The 26,118-nt window shown below is 43.2% G+C and overlaps 2 protein-coding genes across 6 annotated transcripts in view; one reads left to right on the top strand and one right to left on the bottom strand.

Annotated features, from left to right (window-relative positions):
* Window positions 1-2,051, bottom strand: part of Chd1 (chromodomain helicase DNA binding protein 1) — a 67,366-nt gene extending 65,315 nt beyond the window's left edge. For 2 of the 5 annotated variants that reach the window (XM_039110776.2, XM_039110789.1), the window contains exon 1: window positions 1,376-1,512. The gene's annotated coding sequence lies outside the window, so the exon portion shown is untranslated. Of the gene's footprint in view, window positions 1-877; window positions 1,156-1,375; window positions 1,513-1,914 lie in introns of those variants that run through there. The other 3 variants (XM_039110782.2, XM_063288558.1, XM_039110785.2) reach the window with 3 other exon arrangements.
* Chd1l2 (chromodomain helicase DNA binding protein 1 like 2) lies at window positions 61-25,653 on the top strand. Its single transcript, XM_063280535.1, has 3 exons — window positions 61-92; window positions 1,063-2,357; window positions 20,289-25,653. The coding sequence occupies exons 1-2, from the start codon at window positions 61-63 to the stop codon at window positions 2,120-2,122; spliced, it is 1,092 nt and encodes a 363-aa protein (XP_063136605.1). The 3' UTR covers window positions 2,123-2,357; window positions 20,289-25,653.
* The last annotated feature ends 465 nt before the right edge of the window (window positions 25,654-26,118 follow it).

The following is a 26,118-nucleotide window of genomic DNA, read 5'->3' as shown; positions in this document are numbered from 1 at the left end:
GATTATTAAAACAAAGTTGAACCTACCATGTAACATATACATACACGTAGAGTGGAAAAAATGCTACTTGGTAACTTCGCCAAACAAACGAAGTGAGGATAGGACTTACGTTTAATGAAACTCTAACTTCTATTACCAAGAACTTCACATTCCAACTAAGGGAAGTCTTTAAATGCTCATAAGGAAAAGAGTGTAATAAAAGGTATCACGATTCTTAGCCAAAGTGCAAACGTCAAAACAGACGGTTTTTATCGGTAAACCAATGGTAGAGTGGAAAACAACATTTATCCAGTAAGGTATTTAAGACGCCTTGAAGAAAAAAAAACATAAAAAAGCAAGACAAAGAATATATACACTGTATCTTATTTTCAAGGCAAACCATGGGGGCGGGGGGATCAAGACAATATTTCCACCTCTCAAGATTTCCGCCAGAGCACTAGAGTCACCTACAAGCCAACCACGAATAAACAAAGGAGATCTCTGGCAGGGGAGGGAGAGGAAGAAGCGGGGGAAGGAGACGTCAGATCCTTCCCCAGCCAGAAAGTACCACCAAGACACACTAGGAACGGAGCAGAGTTGTCCTCCGACTCCAGCAGAGACTTAACTCTGATTATTTCCACTCCAAAGAACAGAGGGGCCAGCCAGGCTGCTGCCACCTGGCCGACTCTGCACCTGGATAGGGATTTCGAACCCGCAGAGCTCAGTCTCCAGACCTCTGCGAGAACAGGTCACTTAAGAGCCACAGCACTCAACAGTAATTCCTAACGTTAACTATTAATCCCAGCCCCCGTGAAACCGTGTCCAAGTCCCCCCACCTCCTTCTCTCCGCAAACTCTGCGCTGAGAAAGTTCACTCGCCTGGGCGCTTTCCCTTTCACCTTTCTTTAGCCCCTCAAGATGGCTTTCCCCGGCCGCTGGACTTCCTTTCCAGCCTCGCCTCCTTTCTCCGTCCTGCCCTAAGTTCTGCTCGGAGCGCCCGGACTCCGGACGCTCCCGCGTCTCAACAATAAGAGCCTCCGAAGTGGCCAGGGCTCCCTCTGCAGCTTCCCTCCCCGCCTGGCAGTTGCCGGGCTCCGGCTAAGTTAGCCGGGCGGCGCCGCGCGGGGCCGCTGCACCTTCTCCGGGCAGCCGGGCGACGCGGCCTCCTTCCCGCCTCCCGCTCCCGCAGCCCCGCCGCGCGCCCTCCCGGGCTCGCCCGGTCGCCGCCCCCTCCCCCCCGCGCTCCCACGTGCTGGTCCCCTCCGCGCGCCGGGCAGCGCCGCCAGGCCGCTGAGGATGCGCCGGGCCGTTCTCCCACGCCCCCGGTGCCGGGCCGGGTCGGGCCTCACGGGCCTCGCCGGCTCCCGGCCTCCCTGGCCTCGCCGACCCGTCCTTACCGGCGGGCACAGGGCGAAGGGTGGCGCGGGCCGGCGCCTCAGGCGGAGGATGCCCCGCGCGGGGCCCGCGATCCTGGACGCCCAGGCCGCGGGACCCGCGCCGCGGACGGCAGAGGGGGAGGGGAGGCCGCGGGCGGAGACGTGAGGGGCTGGGAAGCGGGTCCTACGATCAGTTCATCTCCGGGCGCCGAGGGCGAGCGGGAAGTACCGAAGGCGCCTCCTCCGTCCGCGCTCCCGCCCCGCCGCTTATCGGCCGCCGGCAGCCGCCATGACGCCAAGACCGCGATCGAGCGCAACCGTCTCCGCCGCGCGGCGCCGCCGAGGTCGCCGTCGCCTCCGCCTCCCGAGCGACGTCACCGCCTCGGCTCACTCCCCTTCCCGGCGCGCGGCGGCGGCGCGCACGCCGGGCCTTTCCGCCGACGCGCGAGCGCGGGGCGGGGCGGGGCGGGGCAGGGCGGGGCGGGGCGGTGGTGTCCGCCCCTCGGGGAAGCCACTCGGTCTAGCCGAGCCTCGGCCTGCGCACTCCTAACCCGCGCTACCTCTGGCTTTCGCCTGGGGCTTCCGGAGATGGGCGCTGAGGTCACTGCACCGATACGCCGGGATCCAAAACGGAGGCCGAGGACTGCGGGCGTTGGGGACGGGCGGCGCGCGCTGGGTGTCCGGAGTCCGGCCGGAGCTGCTGCGTCACCGGGGCAGCTAGGGAACTATTGGGCAACCTTGTCGCCTCCCGCAGCGATCCTTGCCTGAGCGACCTGCGGCTAAGTCTCTTCCCGGGCGGGGCTCTAGTGAAAGAAAGAGTTCGAGGTGCTGACATCCCGTGACGCTACTTGATTCGTGTGTGGGTGGCCCATGCCTGGTTCATAAAAGAACTTTTACAACAGCGCCTGCCTAGGTCCCTCCCTGGAGGACGGGTGGAAGGGTGCCGTGCCGAATTGGAACAAGAAAGGCTACTACTGGAGGGACGTTGGTAACTGGATCTAAGGTGCTGCAGCTTAGTTGACAGTTTCTGTCATTACTGTATCCGCGGGCTCAATTTGTCGGAAACAAGATCTCTTCGAGCTTGGTGATGTAGCAATCTATGTACGGTTTTCAATTTTGTTTTTATTATGCTTTTTGGTTTTGAAAGAGCGTTTTATTATGTTGCCCTGGGTGGCCTCAGGGTGATCCTTCGAAGTTTTGGCATTACCCGCAGGCATGTGCTACCTCAAGGCTGACTGTTTTAAAGGGTTTGGAACTCTGTTTGCTTACTTGTTTTTAAATCAAAATTCTTCTGATTTCATTATCCAGCCGGCAAATAAAAAGATTTTTTTTTAAAGACAGTATACAAGCCTGGCTGGTCTTCCTTTTCTCCACCTACCTCCTTCAGCCTCCGGAAATGGTCGGTGTACCCATCTTGTGGGGCTAACTTTTAAAACTTTTTGAAGTTGCATTTGCTGTAGAGGTCCCTCCTTCGAGTCAAATGAGTTTGACTGCCGTAATATTCTCCAAATGATTCTTTTAACTTTCAAGCTTTATGTTTTGAATAAAATCATAATATACTTCTTGCACTGTAAAATCTTAAAATGACTTAAGAATATAGAGAAATGCAACATATTAAAAACTTGCAACAATCTTGCCTGTTCAAGTTTTTTTGTTTTTTGGGTTTTTTATTTTTATTTTGTTTTTTGTTTTTTGTTTTTTTGTTCGAGACAAGGTTTTTCAGTACAGACTTCTGGGGTTTTTGGTTTGTTTTTTGTTCGTTTGTTTGTTTGTCTGTGTGTTTCTCTAGACAGAGCTTCCAGGGTCCTGGAACCCATGTAGACCAGGCTGGCCTCGAACTAATGATTTACCTTCCTCTGCCTGCCAAGTACTGGGACTAAAGGGGGTCAGCTTCCTGTTCAAGTTTTAAAAGTAATGCAAAAACACTTGTCAGCGGAGCGATTAAACTCTCAATTTTTTAAACAATCTCTTCTCTAAGTTTTATTTCTTGTTAGTGTTTGGGGGTGTACCACAGCACATGGGGTGGTGAGAACAGCTCTCAGGGCTTGACTCTCCCCTTTCACCATGAGATTCTAAGGGGCAGAGCTCAGATCTTAAGACTTGGTGGCAGGTGTCTTTCCACACTGAGCTGTACCTCTGCCCATTTGCATCTTGTCTCAGTATATCAAACAACAGCCTAGGGATGATTATAAACATGTAATTAGCAGAAATTCCAGATAGTTAGCATCGACCAGGAGGGAATTTGGTTTATTTTGTTACTATTCAATTTCCATCTGAAACACATCAAAGTCCTTTGGGAGAGAGTGACGAATCTAATGTATTACTCTGTGAATCCTTAACTCTGAAACATTCTACTAGCTGTGATTGCCGGTGGATGTCTGGGATGGTTAATCTTCATTGTCAGCTTGGTCGGCTTGAGAAATAGGAGATGTGTAAAATAAACAACTCCATGTGTCTGTAAGGCAGTTTCCAGAGACGATGAAAGGATTAGGCCTCCAGCTCTCCTAGCATGGATTTCAAGTTTTGAATGATGAAGTGTGGTGGGTAGAGCCTCAGTGGAGGAATCACTTGGGGGTGGGGGTGTGCTTTGGACGAGTCTCAGCTCTGGCCCCAAAACAATTAGCCAAAATTAATCTTCCTATAAGTTGACTTTCCTCAAGGACCTGATCATAGTGATATGTACACACACACACACACACACACACACACACACACACACACACACACACACAATACGTGCACACACAGTATTCTTAAATAGATAAACTGAGAAACACTACCAGAATGGAAAACTATGCTCCAAATAGAAAATGGTAGCTCTTTCTTAACTTTGTGAATACCAATATAGGGATAAAAATATTCTTTTCCCCTATTTAATATTAGAGTAGAGACAGTCTGACTTAACATTGTTCCAGTTAGTCTTTTTTTTTTTTTTTTATGGTTATATGGAATTGACACATATTCTGTAGGAAGAACTTTTTCCGGGCTGAAGAAATGCCCTATGCCCTATGAGTCACAGTACTTACCCATACATTCCCAGTCAGACGTGTGAACATAGGGCACACAACACAAACTCAAGTATCCATTATGACTGAGTTACGGTATTCTGTAGGCCGTATGTGTTATATACACTTTTGGCTTACGGTATTTTCAGTTGTAGCCTGCGATATCAACCCCAGTGCCTTGCCAAACTGGAAGAGGTTTCCAAATACCATGTGTACATTTACAAAGTTCTTTGATAGATAAGCTTGTGAAATTTTAAGTCCTAGTAAATGTGACACATTCAGTGTTTGGAAGAATTTCCTAGTTCATTCTGATATCCATTCCAGACTATTATATTTGGGGGTTCCAGATTATTATATTTGGGGGTTTTGACTGATGAAATTATTTTCTTTTAAGTGTTTTTTTTTACATTTATTGTATGTGTGTACATGCATGTGCAGTCACATATAATTCATATGTATGTGGTGGTCAGAAAACAACTTGAAGGAGTCCATTTCATTATTTGAGTGCTCAAGATCAAATTCCGGTCATCGAACTTGGCAGTAACTGCCCTTACCAACTTAGCCATCTTACTAGCTGATAAATCCTTTTCTTTTTAAGACATGGGTGCCAGTTTGACACAGTCTCCCTATAATAACTATTATGGCTCTGATTCCCAAGCTCAGGTGACCCTCCTGCTTCTGTCCCCTGAGAGTCAGAACTAAAGGCTTCCATCATTTGACCTTTTATAAATTAGTCCCTTGATACCAATAAAATTTTAAATGGAGTTCTTAAAGATGATTCTAAAAGGCCAGTAGGTATAAAATCTTATAGGTATTGTGTAAATACAAAAGTATATCTTCAGCTTCCAAAACTAAACGTATACATATATATGCAGTAAAAGAAAACTGATAGTTTAGTGGCTAACCTCTATCAGATTAGTTCACCAGCGTTACCATGCCTCCGTTCTACTTTTTTTCAAAAAAAGTCATTCAAGTATTAATCATTTCATATCAGATAATTTTGTATTTATCCTTTTTTTTAGAATTTATTTATATATATGAGTACACTGTCACTGTTTTCAGACACACCAGAAGAGGGCATCGGATCCCTTTACGGATGGTTGTGAGCCACCATGTGGTTGCTGGGAATTGAACTCAGGACTTCTGGAAGATCAATCACTGCTCTTAACCACTAAGCCATCTCTCCAGACTGTATTTATCCTCTTAATCCCTACTAATACTTAGGAGCCTATTTTCTCTATCTTCCCAAACTTCAGTATACCTTTTAGGTTACATTTTGTGTGTGTGTGTGTGTGTGTGTGTGTGTGTGTGTGTGTGTATACATATATATACATATACACAGACATATATATTTGCATGTTTGACTACATGAATGCATTATGTGAATGCACGTCCATGGTTATATATACAAAGTGTATAATTCATATAGTTATGTATGCAAAAATATGTAGTTTCCACTTAGTTTATCATTGCCTCCTACCATTCCTAGTAGACTCTATACACACATTTCTTCAGGAAATAGTAATTGGAATAGTATTTCTCTATTGTAAATAGTTATAGTTCATCTATCTATTTTAAAGATCACTCTCTGGATTAAGTAAATATCCAAGGACTACTGTAACTGCACACACCACAGACCTGTCCAATTTCTTGTCTACTTTTTATGACATAAATAGGTGTCCTGTCAGTTCAGTGGATCACTGTATTGTCACATGGTATTTGCTCCATGTCTGAGGGGTTTATTGCTGTGAAAAGACACTATGACCACAGCAACCCTTACAAAGGAATTTACATTTAATTGGAGCTGGGTTATGTTATGAGTCCATTATCATGCCAGGAACCATGGCAGCATGCAGGCAGACACGGTGCTGGTGGGGAAGCTGAGAGTTCCACATCCCGATTGGCAGGCAACAGAGAGAGTGACAGTGGGCCTGGCTTAGGCTTCTCAAAGTCTACCCCTCAGTGACACACTTCTCCAAGAAGGCCACACTTTCCAATATTGCCATCCCCTAAGCCCATGGGAGCCATTTTCGTTCCAACCACCACCCTCTGCTTCTATGCTAGATTGTAAGACCCTTGAATATAGAGACTGTCCACACTACATTATATTAATAGTCACTCTATAAACTTATTTACCTCAGACATTCTGCTGAGGAATAGGGAGCTGTCCTAAAGCAAGATCAGACAGGAAATACCTACATTAATTCAAAATTGAGAAGTATAAATATAAAGAGAAATATAATCCCATGGGAATAATAAATGCTAGTTAGAAAAACAATCTCCCCAAAGAAAGTGCGGCACTCTGAGAACTCAGAAATTAGCATGAATTACACAAACGAGGCCACCGAAGACATTCTTTGTAGATAAAAGAACTGCGAGAACAAAAAAATTCTTGAGCCAGAGAAATCGCTCTTGCCAAGAACAGGCCTCGGTTACTTAAAAAGTTTTCTTCAAGGATATTTGAGAAATGTTTCAGTGATGAACAGATGAGCATCGGGAAATGTATTCATGGCCTTTCTATCTCTGTGGTGGTTTAAATGAGAATGGCCTCCGTAGGCTCATATGTTTGAATGCTTGGCCACCAAGGCCTGGAACTGTTTACAGGGATTACGAAGGTTAGACTGTGTGGCCTTGGAGGACTCATGTCACTGGGAGTGAAACGAAGGTTTCAAAAGCCCATGTCAGACCCAGTCAGAGACACACCCTGCCCCTCTCTCTGCAGATTAGGGTGTAACTCTCAGCTGTTCATCCAGCACCATGAGTGCCACGGTGCTCCAAGCATACCCCTGCCATGATGCTAATGGACTAACCCTCCAAAACCATAAGCAAACCCCCAACTAAATGCCTTCTTTTTTGAGAGTTGCCTTGGCCATGGCAATCAAACAGTGACTAAGACAGTTATTATGACAAAACACCTAACAAATATAGTTCCAAGAAGGAAAAGTTTATCCTGGCTTATAATTTGCATGTATTACCCATCATGGTGGGGGAGATAGCAGCAGACGCGAGGCAGCTGTCACACCCCGCAGTCAGAAAGAAGAGAGAGATGAATCCTGCTGCTTAGCTTTCCTGTTTCTGTTTAGTCCTTTAATGTGCTGCCCACATTCCCTCTTCATGAGTTAAACCTTTCCGAAGGTATTATAGAGATGAGCTAAAGTGTGCGTCCCTGGTGACCCTAAACTTAGTCAAATTGATAGGGAAGATTAGCCATCACAATAAGGGATATAGAATACATAGTTCTGAGAGAGCACACAGCAATTGAATGAGAGAGTCCCTACACATGCAAGGCTCTTCAGGGACCAAGTAGATTATGCAGGAAACCAGTGAAGGAATTTTAGCGACAGTGACTGAAAAGGATTGGTAAATTGAAAACTGTACTCTAGATATAAATCCCAAACAAAGATTAAGATGTATCAAGGTAGATAAAAATACTCCAGAATTAGTTAGAGGCTTTTGTAAATAAAATAAAAAAGCTAGAAAGGGCATGTTGGACCAGGTTAGTGAGAAATAGATAGATTGAGCTGGAAAACAAACAGTTGAATGTACTTTTAAAGTGAGCATAAGGAAGAGGTTACTTGTGTATTTAGAACTGCATGGTAGTGGCATTCACTTAAATGTTAGAGTATTTGGAGGTGGATAGGGAGGTTGGGAGATCATTTGGTTTAATACCTACTGAATTTCTGAGGGTTTTGAATCATCCAAGCAGCCTCTAAATAGAAGTATGGACCTGGGAACAAGCTCCTTAGGGGAAAGGATTTATACTGGCTGGACATCTACAGCCTATCCCTACCTACCGAGTGACAGGAAGTCACAGCAGCAGGAGCTTGAGAGAGCTGATTACATCACTTGTAAAACAGAAAACCTGGTGCATATATAAGGAAAGATTAAATTCCTGAATACACAGAAGACTGGCTTTACAATACCTTAGGGCCTAGGTAGGAGAAGATGAACCAGACAAGATGGAGTTCTCAGAGGGTGTTATGTGCTTGAAGACAAATGACTAAGCACTTCAAGGAAGGAGTGGCGAATAAATAACGTCAAGTGCCATTGTGAAGTCATGTGTAACAGGGCCTGGAAAATGTCCACTGCCTTTGGTGACGTGATGGTCATCAGTTACCACAACAAGAACTGTTTGGTTGAGTAATATGGCCATAAGCTAGACTGAATGGAATGTGATAGATGAGAAATAAATGGAGTGGATCTAAACTTCTCATGGGATTTGACTTTTCATCGGGAGGGTATAGATCATAGTTTGTTATTTTACACATGTGTATGTGTCTGTATGTGGGCAGGCACACGCAGCTGCGACACTCAGGAGCTACAGTTGTGAACCTTGGAGCTGCAAGCCATATGGCATGGGTGCTGGGAACTGAACTTGTACCTGCAAAAGCAGTGAGAGAGCTTCTAACCACTGAGCCATCCCTTCAGCCTGGAACATATCATTTTCTGTCTGTGAGGATTTTGATTTGCTTTGATAAAAGACTTAAGGTGTCACACACACACACACACACACACACACACACACACACACACACACACACACGGGGGGCGGGGGGGGCTGAGACATGGTCTTACAGTATACCTGAACTCACTGGTATCAAACAGGCAATCCTTCTGCACTGAGACAACTGGTATACCTGGCACTTAACTCTTCCATACCCTGTTTTTCCCTCCCAATGTCAATTGTCAACTTGACACAGACTAGAAAAAACCCTCACCTACATTGGGTAGGCCTATGGTCACAGGGTAGGAGACAGGACTGTCTTATTGTAACTGATGTGGGATGACTCATCCCACCGTGGGTGGCACCATTCCCAATCAGGAGGTCGTGAACCATGAAAGGGTGGAGAGATTCAGCCAGGCAGAAGCAAGAAAGCAAACGAGCTTGTATCTATTCATCCCCCCACTGCACATGACTGTAGTGTGCATTCCTGCCACCCTGACTTCCCAGCAGTAATGGGTTGTAATTTGGACTTGTGAGGTAAAATATCTTCCCCCTGAGTTGCTTGTCAAGATACCACAGTGACAGAAATAAAAGTAGGACAAGGACACACTCTCTCTCTTCCTTCCATTTAGAAATTGTATTTTTTTTATAATGTCTATGGTGTATGTGTGTGTCTGTTTATGTGTGGGAATATACCTGTGAATATAGCTGCTTATAGAGACCGAGAGACCCAAGAGCAGCTAGTACCTTTAATCACTGAGCTCTCTCTGCACCTTTCAACTACACATCTGTAAATTTTACTGTGTTTGTTCTGTCCTATGTTTTATTTATTTATTTATTTATTTATTTATTTATTTATTTATAAAAATGTATATTTTATTGGGCTCATGAGATGGTCCCCCAGGTAAATGGTAAAGGCACTTGCGGCGTAAGCCTGACAACCAGAGTTCCATCCCCAGCACCTGTGTGACAATGGAGGGAGAAAATTGACTCTCCAAAGTTACCTTCTGACCACCACACACACCATGGCTCCTACGCAGACGTACAGAGCTTTGTCATCACCATCATTGTAGTCCACATCATCGCCATTGTCATCTTCATTACACCATCATCCTCATGCCCATCATCATCGTTTTAAATCTCTATTTTTTTTATTAATGTTCAAAAATACATGTTTTCTAATGGTATTTTTCTTACATAGTTGTGGTTGTTTCTGCTCTGAACATCTACTTACCCCCATCTCCTACCCCTTGCCCCTCGCCCCTCGCTCTCACGCCACCCCCACCCCGCCTTCTCTCATTAGTATTTTCCTTCCCACTTCATATTGCATGAGTTCCATCATCCCCGTTTCCTTAAAGGCTCCCGCTTCCACACTTAGGAGCTCCTAGCTGCACATCCTCCACCACACACTCACCCACACAGAAATACACACACATAAAAGGTCAAAACCGGGACCCGTATATAAGAGAGAACATGTGTTAATTGTCTTACTGAAACCGGGGCACTCATTTAATATATTGTTCCCTTCTAGCCATTTCCCTGAGAAACGCAGTCATCCCTACAGCTGCATGGATCCACTGTTGTATGTATTCTATGTGCCATGTTTTTACTACCCATCTGTTCATTGATGGACAGCCGATTCTATTTCCTTGCTATTGGAAAGGATGTAATCATGGATGTACATTTTTATGTCAGGCTACAGAACACTTTGAGTAAATGCCCAAGCATGCGAAAGGCAGATCATACACTAGCCTTAGTTTAGTTTTCTGGAGAAAACTCCACACTGATTTTTACAGTGGCTGCACCAATTTGTATTCCTACCACCAGTGAAGAAATTTCCCTTTCCCTCCACATCCTTGCCAACATTTTCTGTCTTTTTTGTCTTGATAGCGGCCATTATGATTGAAATGAGACGAATCACAAGTAGATTTAATTGGATTTTTTTTTTCTGGTGGCTAAGAATACTTGGCACTTGAAAAAAAATACTGACCATTTGTATTTCTTCTTTTGAGAAATGTCTATTTCATTCACTGACCAATACATTGCTTGGCAATTTGGGTTTTCTTGGGGTTAAACTTGAGTATTTGTATTCCGGATGTAGCAGTTTGAGAGAGAATGAGCCTCATAGGTCACTATCTTTGAATGTTTAGTTTCCAGTTGATGGGTTGTTTAGAAAAGATTAGATGGGTGGCCTTTTGGTGGAGGTAGGACAATTGAGGGTGGGCTTTGAGAATTCAAAAATTCACACCAAACCCAGCCTCACACACTCTCTGTCTGCCTCTGTCTTGCCATTTAGATGTAAGTTCTCACCTAAATGCTCCACCCCCATGCCTGCCTATCACAATGCTTCCCACCGTGGTCATGGACTCACCCTCTGAAATTGTAAGCAAGCCCCAACTAGATGTTTTCCTTTTATAAGTTGCCTTAGTCAAAAGCCTTCTCTGAAGTAAAGCTGAGCATACCCTTTGTTTTAAAAATTGAAAGTAAACATAAAGGCCAGTTTCATGCTTAGATACATGCAAGGTTCTCTCTCTCTCTCTCTCTCTCTCTCTCTCTCTCTCTCTCGTGTGTGTGTGTGTGTGTGTGTGTGTGTGTGTGTGTGTGTGTGTGTGTAGAGCATTGCTTACAGAAAAGAATACTGGATTTAGAGCCACTGCACTGTACCTTCTACCATTAGTTAAATGGCATTCAGCAAGTCAATTATTTGAGGACTTTTTGTGATTATAAAAAGAGGTGTCATCGATTTGGGATAAATAGCAAACTGTTTTTTTCAGTAGTTTGGCCTTGATTGACAACCTCCCACATAAGAGTTCTTTAGGATGATGTCATTATGCAGGTGAAGGCAAATAAGATAAAAGTGAGGCCTGTCATTGGGGGAGAAGGAAGGGAGGCGGGAACTGAGGCTTTTGAAGAGAAGGAGAGGAAGTTTGAGCGAGGAGGAGGAGCGGAGAGAACATGGTGGCAGATGTTAAGATTCTTCTCTGCGCATATGAATATTTTTAAGAGACGGGTGTCTACAGGCTTTTGTGCTGTTTAGATGGGCAATTATATCTTATCAGTTGGATCAGAGGATGTTGTGTGATGTATTCTTTCGTGTGGCGACTTAATTGAGTTCAAGTGAGTATGTGGTGGCAGGACACATAGGACCTACCACAGAATTGGGATGTGTATGCCTGGAGTGGTAACAACCCATCCTGGGAACTAGATGGGTAGAGAAATTGCTGCCTGGGTCAGAGAATACTTGAGGGCAGCATGGAGCCGCTGAGATAAACTAGCACTGGTTCCAATGTTCCAATGGCTGGCCGGAGGGGAACGCCAAAGTACCCGCAGGAGCTGGTCATGCCTATTTATTTATTTATTTATTTATTTATTTATTTATTTATTTATTTAATGTTTACCACAACAGAGTTCAGCCTCGGGAACGACATATGTACTAGAAGACCAAATAACTCTGAGTTTCGCTAGATGAACCAATGGCCCACTCTGGATCAAATGGGTTGTCTCGAGAACTTAGAACGAGGTCTGAGGAATGTTTGTCAGGTGGCTGATCATTTGAACTAAAAACTCGTAAACTTAGGCTATGTGTGACAGCATGCATCCTGTGGAGAACCGGTGTCTCTGTGGAAGAGACGGAGCAGTCCAGGCCACTCACTGTGCCATTTGGGGTCGCAGTTCTATGGCTCTATGACATTAATACTATCTCCTCTACTTGGGGAGCAAGAAAGCTGGTAACTGCTTAAAGGACTTGTGGGAGCCGAATTGATCAGGCAGTTTAACTTGAGTCTGTGTTTTCATGAAGCATGTATCAAACACAATGTAATAGCTGCCCCAGTCCTACTCCCCATCCTGTGAGAAGTTGGCCCGCTTTCATGTTTGCACTGTCTGTCATAACTCATCCCTGGAACATAATCTCTCATCTTGGCTTTAGCAAAGTGGATTTCTAGTGAGTGCAGCAGCAAAGCCCTGTACTTAGGTGGCTATAAGTGGAAAAGCAGATATAAACCACAGGGAAAGGGGCCAAACCAAAAGGTAGGAAGAATCATATAGACCTCCAATTATAAGGTGTCTATTAGTCAGGGTTCTCTAGAGTCACAGAACGTATGGGTAGTCTCTATATAGTAAGGGAATTTGTGGATGACTTAGGGTCTGTAGTCCGACTTCCCAACAATGGTCAGCAGCAGCTGTGATTGGAAGTCCAAGGTTCTAGCAGTGGCTCAGTCCCACAAGGCAGGCAGGCAGTCAAAACAGAGCGACTCTTCCTTCTTCCAATGTCCTTATATAAATCCCCAGCAGAAGGTTCGTCCCAGATTAAAGGTGTGTACCACCACAGCTGGATCTAGGACTTGCTTTGTCCCAGGTGACCTTGAACTCAGAGATCTCCTTACCTTAGTCTCCTGGGATTCATAGCCACTATGTCTCATGATCTCCATGCCAAGATCCAGTTCAGAAACTTCTATCTTCCAGCCTCAAGATCAGGATCACAGGTGAGCCTTCCAATTCTAGATTGTAGTTCATTCCAGATATTGCCAAGTTGACAACCAGGAATAGCCACTACAAGGTAGAAATTTAGTGTATTATGCAGTGGTTATCTTACCCAAAGTGACTTAGAGCTCAATTTCTATAGTAGCCAAGTACTTTTGAAGCTTACAAATATTTGGGTTAGTACATACTGAATTTCAAATGTACCTAGGAAAGAGATACATTCTAAAGAAGGTTTCTAGATGGAAGTGGAGAGTATTAATCAGGATTCTCTAGAGAAACAGAACTAATAGAATGAATATAGTAATAATTAATAATTAATTAGTATTTAATTTGATTATATTTAATTATGTAAATATATTTATATTAATATAATATTTTAAATATGTAATATAATATTTAATATATCTAATACAACACATTGTGTTATGTGTTAATTATTATATTTAATTATAGTTTAATAATTTATATTAATTAATCAATAGTGAAATTATTATTATTAATCATCTAATTAGAGAAGCTCACAAGCTGTGGTCTGGATAGTTCGACATTGACTGTCTCCTGAGGGAAATTCCAAGAATCTATACTCAGTCTGAGAGGCTGAACGTCTCCACTGTTCTTCATTATATGTCAGAATTCTGCAGTAGGCTCCAATACCAGTGTAGGATTGAACCTACCAACCAGTGTGGGCAAGCAGGCTAAAAGCAAGAGCTTCTGCCTTCCCTGTCCTTTAGATAAGCTGCCATCAGAAGGTGTAGCCCAGGTTGAAGTGGGTCTTCCCATTTCAAATGATTTAAATAAAAATAAATAAAATAAAAAACCCTCACCGGTGTGCTCAGAAGCTTGGCCTTTAGTGGAGTCCTTGATTCCACATGTAGTCAAGTTGAAAATCAAGACTAGCCATCAGATAGAGCAAGTTGTCAGGATTTGCTCCAAATTTGACCAATTTAATGGTTATCAGCTCTCTTTTGTGCCCATCACCTTTGGTCTGATAATGTAAGGATAGATAAGAAATGAGTAAATGGGCATGCAAAATTATAACACAAGCTTTTGCCGTACTTTTTCTAAATGGCGCCCTTCACAAACGAGCGCTCAAGGAGAAAGACTCCCCAAGGGGCCACAGCTGTAAGGCACACCGCTTCCTCAGGACCCTCCAAAACATCCTGCACAGCCCATCCCTGAGTCTGCCTCACAGAAATATGGTGATTCCTTCGCTGCCTAGCAATGGCCACCAGGCCCAGAATGCACCATTGTATATAAAGATATCACTAAGGTCAAGCTGCAGGGCCCACTTGCTCCCTTATTTGACTTGAGGCTGAAACAGAGAACAATTCGAAAGGATAGAAGCTTGGCTGTTGCTAAGAAACAGAAGTCCAGATAAACTCGCAACTCACAATGAAACCTGATCCAGTGTGCTCTTAAGAGATTATATTTAATTCTTCCTAAGAGAAAGCTGGCAGACAATGCCCCCAGTAGAGTGCTTGTGCCCCAAGTCTATAGACCACAATCTATCTCCACGCCTCGTGTGAGTACACACTCTTCCTCCAGTACAGAAGATTCTTCACCAGACAGAAGTGGGCACCTTTCCCCAAATGAGGATGGGCAATGTCTGTTCTCAGGAGTAACCCTGAAAAAAAACCTACAAAGGGGAGTCCCAATCAAGCTGTCTTACAGAAAGAGTTTATTAGGACTGACAGTTCCAAAAAACTAGAATAGCTATCTTGGCAGGGAGTCAACAGGCAGACTGCATTGTGCCGTCTTACATTTTTATCCAGAAGAATAATGCAGAAAGAGAGCTAACAGGGAGTGGTGTGGGCTTCTGAAACCTCAAAGCCCACCCCAATGACACACTTCCTCCTATAAGACCACACCTCCTAGTCCTTCCCAAATAATTCCACCAGCCGGGGACCAATCATTTAAATATTTGAGCCTATTTGGGCTAACGTCATTCAAACCACCACACAAACAAGACCAGATTTTCTAATAACTGGTTAGAAGCGGTTCAGTGAGCTCGTGCCTCTGAGGGTTCCAGCAGTCTATTTGCACACTACCCCACTTCTGCTGGATACGGTATGCTTGCTGAACTAGGTTTATAGAACAGGAGCAACCACAAATAATGAACCATCTGACAGGCAGATGGAGACTCTACTCATTGCAAAAGAATCGAGAGGTGGATAAATAAAATAAATACCAACATACTTGTAACCCCAGCACTCCAAAGACAGAGGCAGGCAAAGCTCTGAGTGTGAGGACAGCTTGGTCTTCAGAGTGAATTCTAGGTCAGCCAGAGCTACACAGGGAAATCTTACCTTGAAAAATGAAAAAAAAAAAACAAAAAAAACAAAAAACAAAAAAAAACAAAACCAAAAACAACCAAACAACAACAACCACCACACACACACACACACACACACACACACACACACACACACCACGTTCTCTTTTTGGTTTTTCTATGTAGCCAAATATCTGGCCTTGTAATACTAATTGTCTCCTTCCTACCTCGCAAGTGATAGCATTTCAGGAGTGTACCACTATACCCAGCTGAGCCGGTTGAATTAACTAGTTAAGCAATGACACATACTATTTATTCATTTCCTGGATGACCTGTATATACCTTTGCTCAGGCTAGGTACTAGAAAAATAGTGTCCAGGCAAAAATGGGTTTTCTCACTTGAAAATGGCATTCTCTTGAGAAGGGCGGAGAGTAAGAATGTAAATAAGGCATTAGGGTTGGAAATTGGGGTGGTTTAATAAAAAGAAAGCGTCCTTTCAGAGCAAAGATTCCCATATTTGAATGGGAAGTACCATTGGGTGGTCAGATAAGGCTGCTCTGAACTGGACTGAGAAGGAATAGAACCTACTGGAAGAAGTAGAGGAAAGGCAAGTACAATTGGGAGGATGCAAGGGCAGCAGAGAACTTGGGAAGAACTGAAAGACACACAGACAACTAGAGAGCAGCAAGTGACAGGCTGGCTGGGCTGAGTCAGAGCTCACCTATGAAGGTTTTGGTTTTGTTTTGTTGTTTTATGGTTCATTTGTTTTTGCTTTTGCTCTTCTTTCATGTGTGTGTGCATCTGTCTGTGTCTTCTGTTTTGTTTTGTTTTGTTTTGTTTTGTTTTTTGAAAGAATCTATTCTGTAGCTCTGGCTGTGATATGTAGACCCTATTGGCCTTGAACTCACAGATCTAGCCCCTTCTACCTCCCAAGTGACACTGAAACTCGTTTGTTTGTTTATTAATTTGTCTGGAAGTCAGGTCTTGAGGTCCTAGCACTTGGGAAGCTAAGGCTGCAGATGCTTTGGTATGACTTGCCTAGAGGTTCCTTTCTCTTTGCATTGTTAAAATTCTCTAGAGCTTACATTTTTGAGTACCTGGGATGTTTACAGAGATTCCATACAATAGTTAAAATGAAAAATTATTTTAAAACTTTAAATAGATTTGATTTGATTTTATGCTTTCCTTATACTCATTATTGTAAGTCATCTTCTTGTCTAACTAGTTAATATCATTTAATAAAAGCAAAATAATTAAAAATGGTGCAAAATTACTTCATTTGTTAGTAACAAAATTTCTAAAGAAAATGAAGCTGAGCTTATGTAATCTCCAAAAGTTATTGTACACCACACACACACACACACACACACACACACACACACACACACATACACATAAACACACACACACATACATACACATAAACACACACACACACACACACACACACACACACACACACACACGTATATGGCAGACAGTGTGGTATATACCCTTAATCCCAGCACTCAGGATGCAGAAACAGGCAGAAATCTAAGTTCCAGGCCAGCCTGGCCTACAGAGTGAGTTCCAGGACAGACAGAGAAACAGTTCCAGGGCTACACAGAGAAACCCTGTCCCCCCCCAAAAAAAAAAACAAAGAAAAAGGAAATAAAAATAAAACTATTGTTATAAGATATTGCCCAATGGCAAGAATCATTTATAGAAGAGAATGGAGGTATTATGCTGCTTCTTATATTTTTACTTCTTGCTCTGCCCGGGGTGTTTAAAGACTTTGAGCAGCTCCTTCTGCTTCACTGAGCCACACTTCAGGACACTCACCTACGCTGAACTGGGTCTTAGAGGCTCGCTTTCTACCCACACTCTGTTACTTGTTTTCTCTGCTGGCTTTGACCCTGGCTCTGTCTGTGCTTAGAATGCTTTCCTCACATCTTTGCATGTGGGGCTTTTGGTCTTCCTTCAGGTCTCAGGCTGAGATCCCTTCGACATTACTTTTCCTAGTGATCTCATTTAATTTCTTTATAGCAATGACGATGAGTCACAGTTAGCATGTTTTAACTCCCCATGTTTGTTATTGACTGCCTTCTGCTTGAGGAAGCTCTATGAGAAACTGGTATAGTGAACCACTTAGAAAAGTCGAAGTTATCTTTAAAGTCAGTTTTGCTTGTTTGTGAAGTTCTAACATTTGAGGCAGCTGCTTGTATACCTCTAACTAATGCCCAGTCCCCTTCCACTTGGGCAAAGTCTTCCTCTTCAACAAGCAGTGAGTTCGAGGGCAGTCAGGCCTACACAATGAGACCCTATTTCTTTAAAAAAAAAACTAATAAATCATAAGAAGGAGGAGGAGGAGGAGGAGATGAAGAAGAAGAAGAAGAAGAAGAAGAAGAAGAAGAAGAAGAAGAAGAAGAAGAAGAAGAAGAAGAAGAAGAAGAAGAAGAAGAAGAAGAAGAAGAAGAAGAATGAGGAGGAGGAGGAGGAGGAGGAGGAGGAGGAGGAGGAGGAGGAGGAGAAGAAGAAGAAGAAGAAGAAGAAGAAGAAGAAGAAGAAGAAGAAGAAGAAGAAGAAGAAGAAGAAGAAGAAGAAGAAGAAGAAGAAAAGAAGCAGCAGCAGCAGCAGCAGCGGGAGAGTGTTAAGAGCACTTGCTTCTCTTACAGAGAGCTCAGGTTCAGTTCCTAGCGCCCACATAAGGACTCCAGTTCCAGGGGCTCCAATACCCTCTTTTGTCCTCTGTATGCACTGTATACTTACACATGCAATCATACAAGACAATCATACACATAAAATCAAATAAAATAACATATTTAAAATAAAATAATAAAAATAAAGGAGAAAAAGAAAAGGGAGAGAAAAGAAGAAAAGAACAAAAGAACAGAGCGTGAGCCATTCTCCTCTGACATCCACCATGGCTTTGTAAATCCAAGTAAGGTCACATCTCTTTTACCCTCACTAGAGAAACAATGTAACAATAATATGAAATGCAGAGGGGGGTGAGAGCCCAGAAACCACAAAGAAAGGGAGCTGGAGCTTCCAGAGAAGGCTGGGCCCTAAGCATATGGTAAATTCTGTGGTTCTAATTGTGAAAATCAGCATGGTTCTCAACTATTAAGCCCAGGACTGCAATTGCTGGAAGCTGATGCACCCTGATCAATAAAAACTCTTCTCTCTTTACAAACACTGGAAAGACAAGGTAAACTAAGAAATAACTTAGTACATATTAGGTAGAAAATGGAGAGGCTGGAGAGATGATGACTCAGGAGTTAAGAACACTGACTGCTCTTCCATAGGTCCTGAGTTCAATCCCAGCAACCATGTGATGGCTCACAACTATTTTTTTTTCTTTTCTTTTTTTTTGGAGCTGGGGACTGAACCCAGGGCCTTGCGCTTGCTAGGCAAGCACTCTACTGCTGAGCTAAATCCCCAACCCCATGCTCACAACTATTTATATTGGGATCCAATGTCCTCTTCTGGAGTGTCTGAAGACAACTACAGTGTACTCATATACATAAAATAAATACATCTTTTACAAAAATGGAGTTTAAAAAACAAAGAAAATGGAACTTGCTTGCAGAAGAATTTAAGCAGCTTTAAAAATGTGTTTGCATCTGGGAAATGGAAAGAGCAGAGAGAGAGGCAGGAGCTGTTGTTTTTTGTTATAAATGTTTCAAAACAATCTGATTCCTTAAAATTTGTCTTTTTAGAGTTTTTTTTTAAAGATTTATTTTATTATATATAAGTACACTGTAGCTGTCTTCAGATACACCAGAAGAGAGCATCGGATCTCTTTACAGATGGTTGTGAGCCACCATGTGGTTGCTGGGAATTGAACTCATGACCTCTGGAAGAACAGTCGGGTGTTCTTAACCACTGAGCCATCTCTCCAGCCCCCCCCCCCTTTTTTTTTAAGATTTATTTTATTTTATGTATGAGTACTGTGTTGCTGTCTCAGACACACCAGAAGAGGGCATCAGATCCATCACAGATGGTTGTGAGCCACCATGTGGTTGCTGGGAACCGAACTCAGGACCTCTGGAAGAGCAGTCAGTGCTCCTAACCGCTGAGCCATCTCTCCAGCCCCGTCTTTTTAGAGTTTTAAAGCCTAATGGCGTCTGGATTTTTAATTGTATCCATTTTAAGGATCATGCCTTAGTTGTTGGCTTCTTAGTGTCAATTTAAAAGTAAAAATATGGGGCTGGAGAGATGGCGCAGGGGTTAAGAGCACTGACTGTTCTTCCAGAGGTGCTGAGTTCAAGTCCCAGCAACCACATGGTGGCTCACAACCACCAGTAATGGGGATCTAATGACCTCTTTCTGGTGTGCATGAAGACAGTGACAGTGTAGTCATGTACATGAAATAATAAACAAAAAAAAAGTAAAAATATTGTGTAAGATGTAGAGGACACGGACAGTGAGTTAGAGAACATGGCGTGGACAAAGAGGGAAATACAATGCTAAAAGGTCAAGAAGTTTTGAGGTGGGTGTTTAAGTTATGAGTTTTAAAGCTAACACTTCTCATTGTGTGCCTATAGTACAATGCAATGTTCAAAGGACACTGAAGGATTATTTGTAAAGATACATTTCTTTAAAGAAAAAAAAACATTTTATACATGATATGGTAATCACCGCCCATTCCAGGTGTTAAGGTTTTCCTTGCTAAGACTGGTATTGATAATCGTGCTTTCCACTAAATAATATTGTAACCAGGATCGTATCCCCTCTGCTTTGTTTCACAGGACCCTTGGGATTTTGTGAGTGCTAGAGGAGTCTGAGCCTGCAAATAAGTGGATGTTGCATTAGTCTGACCTTCGTTCGTAAGAAAACAATTGAAACAGGATAATTTATAAAGGAAAGAGGTTAATTTGACTCCCAGTGATAGAAGTCCCAGTGCCCACACCTGGTCATATAACATATTTCTGTCATAAAATCTTTTAGTTTTTAATATATTTTTCATTACTTATGTGTACATGTGTGTGTTTGTGTTGGACAGTTATGTGAGCATGCATGTAGGAAATGTTTCACAGAGGTCGGGAAACATGTCACAGTTCATTCAAAGTTTCTAAATGATAATGGGGAGCACGTGGGAAACCAGAGAAGATCAAGAACACACTGTGAATGAAACTGAGATCCCACAGATGAGGCACTGACGGTGCTCACAGTGCAGTCACGCCAGCCGGTTTGCACACGGAGATCCATTTGCACCTGTTCTTCTACTCACCCAACTTGTCCAAGTTTGAAGAATGAATAAGGCTCTATAGCCTTCTAGAAAGAAGAAAGCACTGCAGACTAAGCAGAGGACGCAGATATGAAGAAGCATCATGTTCTGGTGTGAAAAGGCAGGCAGGGGCTGCAGAGACGCTCAATGGTCAAAAGCACTTGCTGTTCTTGCAGAGGATCGGGGTTTGGTTCACAGCGCCTTTATCAACTAGCTGTGTGTCATTCTAGTTCCGGGATACCCAATGCCCTCTCCCATCAAAGTTTTAGTAATTGAGGGGCCACATTCTCCCAGGGACCCCAATATCATATATAACTGAGGTTGTCATTGGCAATGGGACAACTCTGAACTAATTCACAAGCTCCATCTATCTTAATCTTTTGATTGTATGCTGTATATGAAATACGTAGAGGTTTCCTCTCTGCTTTACTTTACAGAACCCTTGAGTTTTTTTTTTTTGGAGCTGGGGACTGAACCCAGGGCCTTGCGCTTGCTAGGCAAGCGCTCTACCACTGAGCTAAATCCCCAACCCCAACCCTTGAGATTTTATGACTACCAGAGGATTGTGTATCTACAGAGAAGCAGCCCCTACATTAGTCTGACCTTCATTCATAAGAAAACATTGAAGCAGGATAATTTATAAAGAAAGGAGGTTAATTTAGCTCACAATGATAGAGGTCCCAGTGCCGACACATGACTGTGCCTTCTTTCTGAGGCACATAGAGTATCACATGAAGAGTCAGACACTGTGCCTATGAGTGCCCTGAGCTAGGCCTGTCTTTATTTCTGATAGAGCCACCAGAATCCAATCATAGAGGTTCTGTCCAAATGACTGTATCCAAATGTGATCACTTCCCAAAGGCCCCACTATAAGCATAATAGTTAGATTGTTTTCACCCTCTTGTGGCCTGACAATGGAGGCAAAATAGCTATACATGTCCCTGGAGAACAGGCTCAAACAAAGTTATAAAGCATCCTTTGTTGTTAATTTTTGAGTTCATGCTGGTGAAGTGACCAGGGGTGGGTTCTTAAATATCTTCAGAAAGACCAAGGACAGGAAGAGGGTACCAGCTACTAGCTCCATAAAAACTCCGACCCAACAAGGTTGGAAGAGCATTCGCATCGCTCATCACGTGCAATGTCATGCTAGACATAAGGGAGAGACTAGCTCCAGCCTCTTTGTTTAAGGGAACTGCCCTACTCACTGGTGATAATCCCCTGTGGGAACGGAACCAAGGGTTGGGGGGTGAGATGTCACGTGACACACCACAGGAAATCCGTCTCTGGAGACTAGCATCAGGAAGTTGCTCTGAGCCTGTTACCCAGCCTATAGGCATATATTGATCCAATCCCAAGCCCCTAAATCCTCGGTCCATCATATCTCACCACATAATGCTCCAAGAAAGCTCTGCCTGATGAGGTAACTCGGAAGGGGTGGGGGCGGTATCATCACGTATGAGGGCTTCCCTGAAAATGGGGGATGCGGCCACCACCACCCTTGCCTCAGTTCCTTTTGCCATCTCACTTGGTGAGTCGTGTAGGGCAGGTCAGGACTCTTCAAGGAGTCACCCGGAGTCTGTGGTACCTTGCTCTCCATCCCACTTTTTTCCTTCACAAAGTTGACATCCACATCCCGGCTCCTTCTAAAGCAGTGGACTTGGAAGTTAGAAGTTAGGATTTTGATGTTCAATTTTAAGACCTCAGCTCCCTCTTAGGATCTCTCGGCCTACTCTTTACACCAACAGTGCCACTTGCTCTGTTTCAGTGCTGAAGAGTGAGTTAGGAGCATAAGAAGTCTCTGGAAACAAACCATTTTTGGAAAGGAAACACACACACACACACGAGTGCTACAGAGCTGACAAACTTTTTCTAACAACCAATTATGGAACTCCAGAAGGAAAAAAATTGTCTTTTGAGAAAAATCTTACATTGGGGGAATAAAATGGTTAGGCCTTGCTTCCGCTGCCACAATCTGTCATTGATTGACAGCTGCCAAGAAAGAGATTAGTTCTGCTGGAATGATGCTCTTTGGCTTCATGTGGAGGTGTGTAATGGCACTCAACTTTTAAAACTCAAATTGTATTACTTTTTGTAAAAGAGAGAGAGAGAGAGAGAGAGAGAGAGAGAGAGAGAGAGAGAGAACAACTTTAAGGACTTGCTTCTTTCCTTCTTCCGTGGGTTCCAGGGATAGAACTCAGTATCGAGGAATACATAGCAAGAACTTCCATCCATTGCCTGGTCCCCGAATGGCACGTTCAGTTTAAAAGGAGATAAAAGTAGTATGTCTCCATGATGAGCCTCTAGTGTGAGACTCTTTTGCACTGCACCCTAGGAGCAAAAGCACTGGAAATAAAGCACGAAGCGTAATAGGGGAATTGCACGAAGCAATTAGAACGCTAGATCTCCCCAACTGCTTATCACCACGAAAAGATAACTGTAAACCGAGATTGGGGATGGGGCAGTGTATGAACCATTCGATTTCATCTGTGGTTTTGTTGTTGTTGTTTGTTTTTGGGTTTTTTTTTTTTTTAAGCAAACAAGATTTTAGAGTAATGTTCCTTGCAACAGGGAGGAGTCTCAAAAAGGGCTTGCCTTCATCCTTGTTGTTTAAAACAACAGTACGTAATTGAGAAGATCCATAAACGACCTGGTTCTTTACAGAAAAGCCTGCCAACAATTGGTATTTGTTTTAAGTGTTCCAAGTCTGTGTTAGCATTGTTTATACCCACTGCCGCTCCGGGATCGGGTGTGTGGGCTTGTTCTCCTATCACTCCCTAACCCTGCCTTTGGCACGATCATGCTTGTAGCCTGAAACGGGCCACATAGAAGAAATTGACTGCAGACATTACCAAATGCAGTCACTTGGGCCTATTTCTTTCTGGAGATCTGGTTGTCAAGCATTTACCCCACAGAGTGCATCACTGCAAAGTGTGTATGGATTAGGACCTTTTACACAAATGTGTGTATGGAAATCCTAATCCCTTCTGCCTCACAATGTGACTCTCTGCGGAATAAGAGCCCTTGAAAAGGTAATTAAGTTTAAATGACGTCCTTAGGGTAGATCCTAATATAGTTAGTATGAGCTGTTGTTGTCCATTTGGGAGTTGAACCCTGGACACTGGTGTAGAGGAAAGACCCCAGGATGACCCAGGTCAATGGCCAAGGACAAAGCCTAAAGTGAGCCCTACCCTAATGACATCCTTGATATTGGACTTCTAGACTCCAGAAATGAGAGGGATACATTTCAGTTCTGTAATGAGCCAATCTGTGATACTCTGTCAGGGCAGTCATAGTAGATGAGTACTGTTAGTGTCCCAAGGAGGTCAAAATTTCTCCAGAAGTTATCCAGGAAAGACGTGTGATCTACTGAGTGTCTACACTACCACCGCCCAGCCTCGTTGCATATCGTTAACACTATTAGGTACTCTTGAGTGCAAAGCAAGATTTAAGTATACCTTAAAGACCAGCTTCCCTGGGAAATAAAGAAAATGACAGAACATTTTCTGCACCTGATGTGGCCTCATTGCTACCTTGGAAGAGCAAGATAATAAGTTTAAGGTATATTGATGACAACTTTCTATGAATTTCTTAGTCAAGGGGGAGGCATTCCAAGTTCCCTTTTGTTTAGGACTTTTAAAAATATTTATTTAGCTTGTCCTTGAGAAGAGGCAAGTACTGTGAATCTACTAGTCCTCGTCTAGTATGAGCTTTGTTTTTTAAAGTTTCCTGTGGTTTGAGGTAGGACATTTGGTTAACAAGGAAAAGACACACCTGGCCTGGAACTGACTTACACCTTATAAGAATGGAATGATCCCATAGGATGTAGCCTGTGATTTTCCATGTTGCTGTGGTGCGAATGTACCCCCAAATTCATATGTTGAGATACAGTTACAGATACAGATCATATACGAAGGTGATTAAATCATAAGGGAAGAATCCTACGGAAGGGAATAAGTTGTCAAAGAGAGAATGAGGGACTGGGATAACTCTCCACAGTCTTACAGTGTTCCTCTCGGTTTTTCCCAGTGTGCCACCTACCATGAGAGAACAGCCATTGTTTTAGAAGTCTTGCAAGTTCCTACAAGCATCCTGAGTCCCGCTGGGCAGTGGAAGTGCTCACCTTTAATCCTGGCACTCAGGAAGTAGAGGCAGGCAGAGCTCTGAGTTCAAGGTCAGACTGATCTACAGGCAGGATAATCAGGGCTATACCGAGAAGCCCTGTCTCACAAACACAAAAGAAAATAAAAGAAATCTTGAGTTCTAAGGAGACTTGCTCTCCATAATGAAGAAAGCATCGGGTAAGAAGGTGAAGGCTTTGTTCTGAATTTCCCTTTGAGCTGATCATTGAGTCTCTCTGCTCTTGGGTTTCCAGCTCTGTAAAGTGGAGGTGGAAGATACAGGTTATTGAGTCCCTCACAGCCTTAGAAATGGTGGTTTCAGGATCTATCTGGTGTTAAGGCTTTCTCTTACCTGCCCAAATGTGCCAGAGAGAAAGGTCTAAGTTCACAAGTTGACAATGCTGTGCCAAGGAGGCGATATTAGCTGACTCAGCGCTCCTCTCTGGTCTTTGGCTTGGCAAGCATATCTCATTTGTTCCCATTGTTACATTAATCTTTGGCCAGGAACACGGGTGACCTCAACCTTGTCTTGCCTATCTGGAGTAAATAATGAAACATGCATAGTTTCCTTTGAAAACTCTGACACTGGCAGTCTGATTTTCAAAGTCTGAATTGTGGTATATGACTCGAGCAGAAATCTGGCACAGGGTGATTAAAACCAGCCTCTGAAGTAATGACCTTATTATATTTGAATTGTAATTTAATTTTTAAAAGTTGTTAAACAAATGAATGAATTAATTAATAAAGCAATCGAATTTTGGGATGGAAGTGAGTTTATGTTGCAATTTTATTTTTGGTTGTGAGCCTAGTCTTTAACCGCTGAGCCATCTCTCCAGTCCATATGCTGCAATTTTAAAATTCAGATTTCTGATAGACTAAAGCAACCATAATAACAGTAATAAAAAAAACTTAGGGGTTGGGGATTTAGCTCAGTGGTAGAGCACTTGCCCAGCAAGCACAAGGCCCTGGGTTCGGTCCCCAGCTCCAAAAAAAAAAAAAAAAAAAATTAAAAAAAGGAAAAACAAGCACACAGGTAGGTGTATACACTGATAGCAATGAACTTGGAAATTTCTTCCCCTGCCCCTCCGAAAATGTGTTTGGCATTATTTAAATATTCTGAATAATACAATGTGATTCCAACTCTAAAGTTGTAAAGTAAGGAATGTGAAAACTAGAAGCAGGAAAAACATGTTTGCTGGTTTGTGGCTCTTAGGAAAGTAATGAGTTTCTGAA

This window comes from Rattus norvegicus, chromosome 1 (genome assembly GCF_036323735.1).
Source record: "Rattus norvegicus strain BN/NHsdMcwi chromosome 1, GRCr8, whole genome shotgun sequence".
NCBI lineage: Eukaryota > Metazoa > Chordata > Mammalia > Rodentia > Muridae > Rattus > Rattus norvegicus.
Note: the sequence above shows the minus strand (reverse complement) of the source record. Positions and strands in the feature narration are given on the sequence as shown.

Bases quoted from the DNA above. Each gene is read 5' to 3' on its own strand.
- Chd1l2 (XM_063280535.1), top strand. From the start codon at position 61: ATGCTACTTGGTAACTTCGCCAAACAAACGAA. The intron at 93-1,062 runs GTGAGGATAGGA...CCCGCCTGGCAG, and splicing joins AACTTCGCCAAACAAACGAA to TTGCCGGGCTCCGGCTAAGT.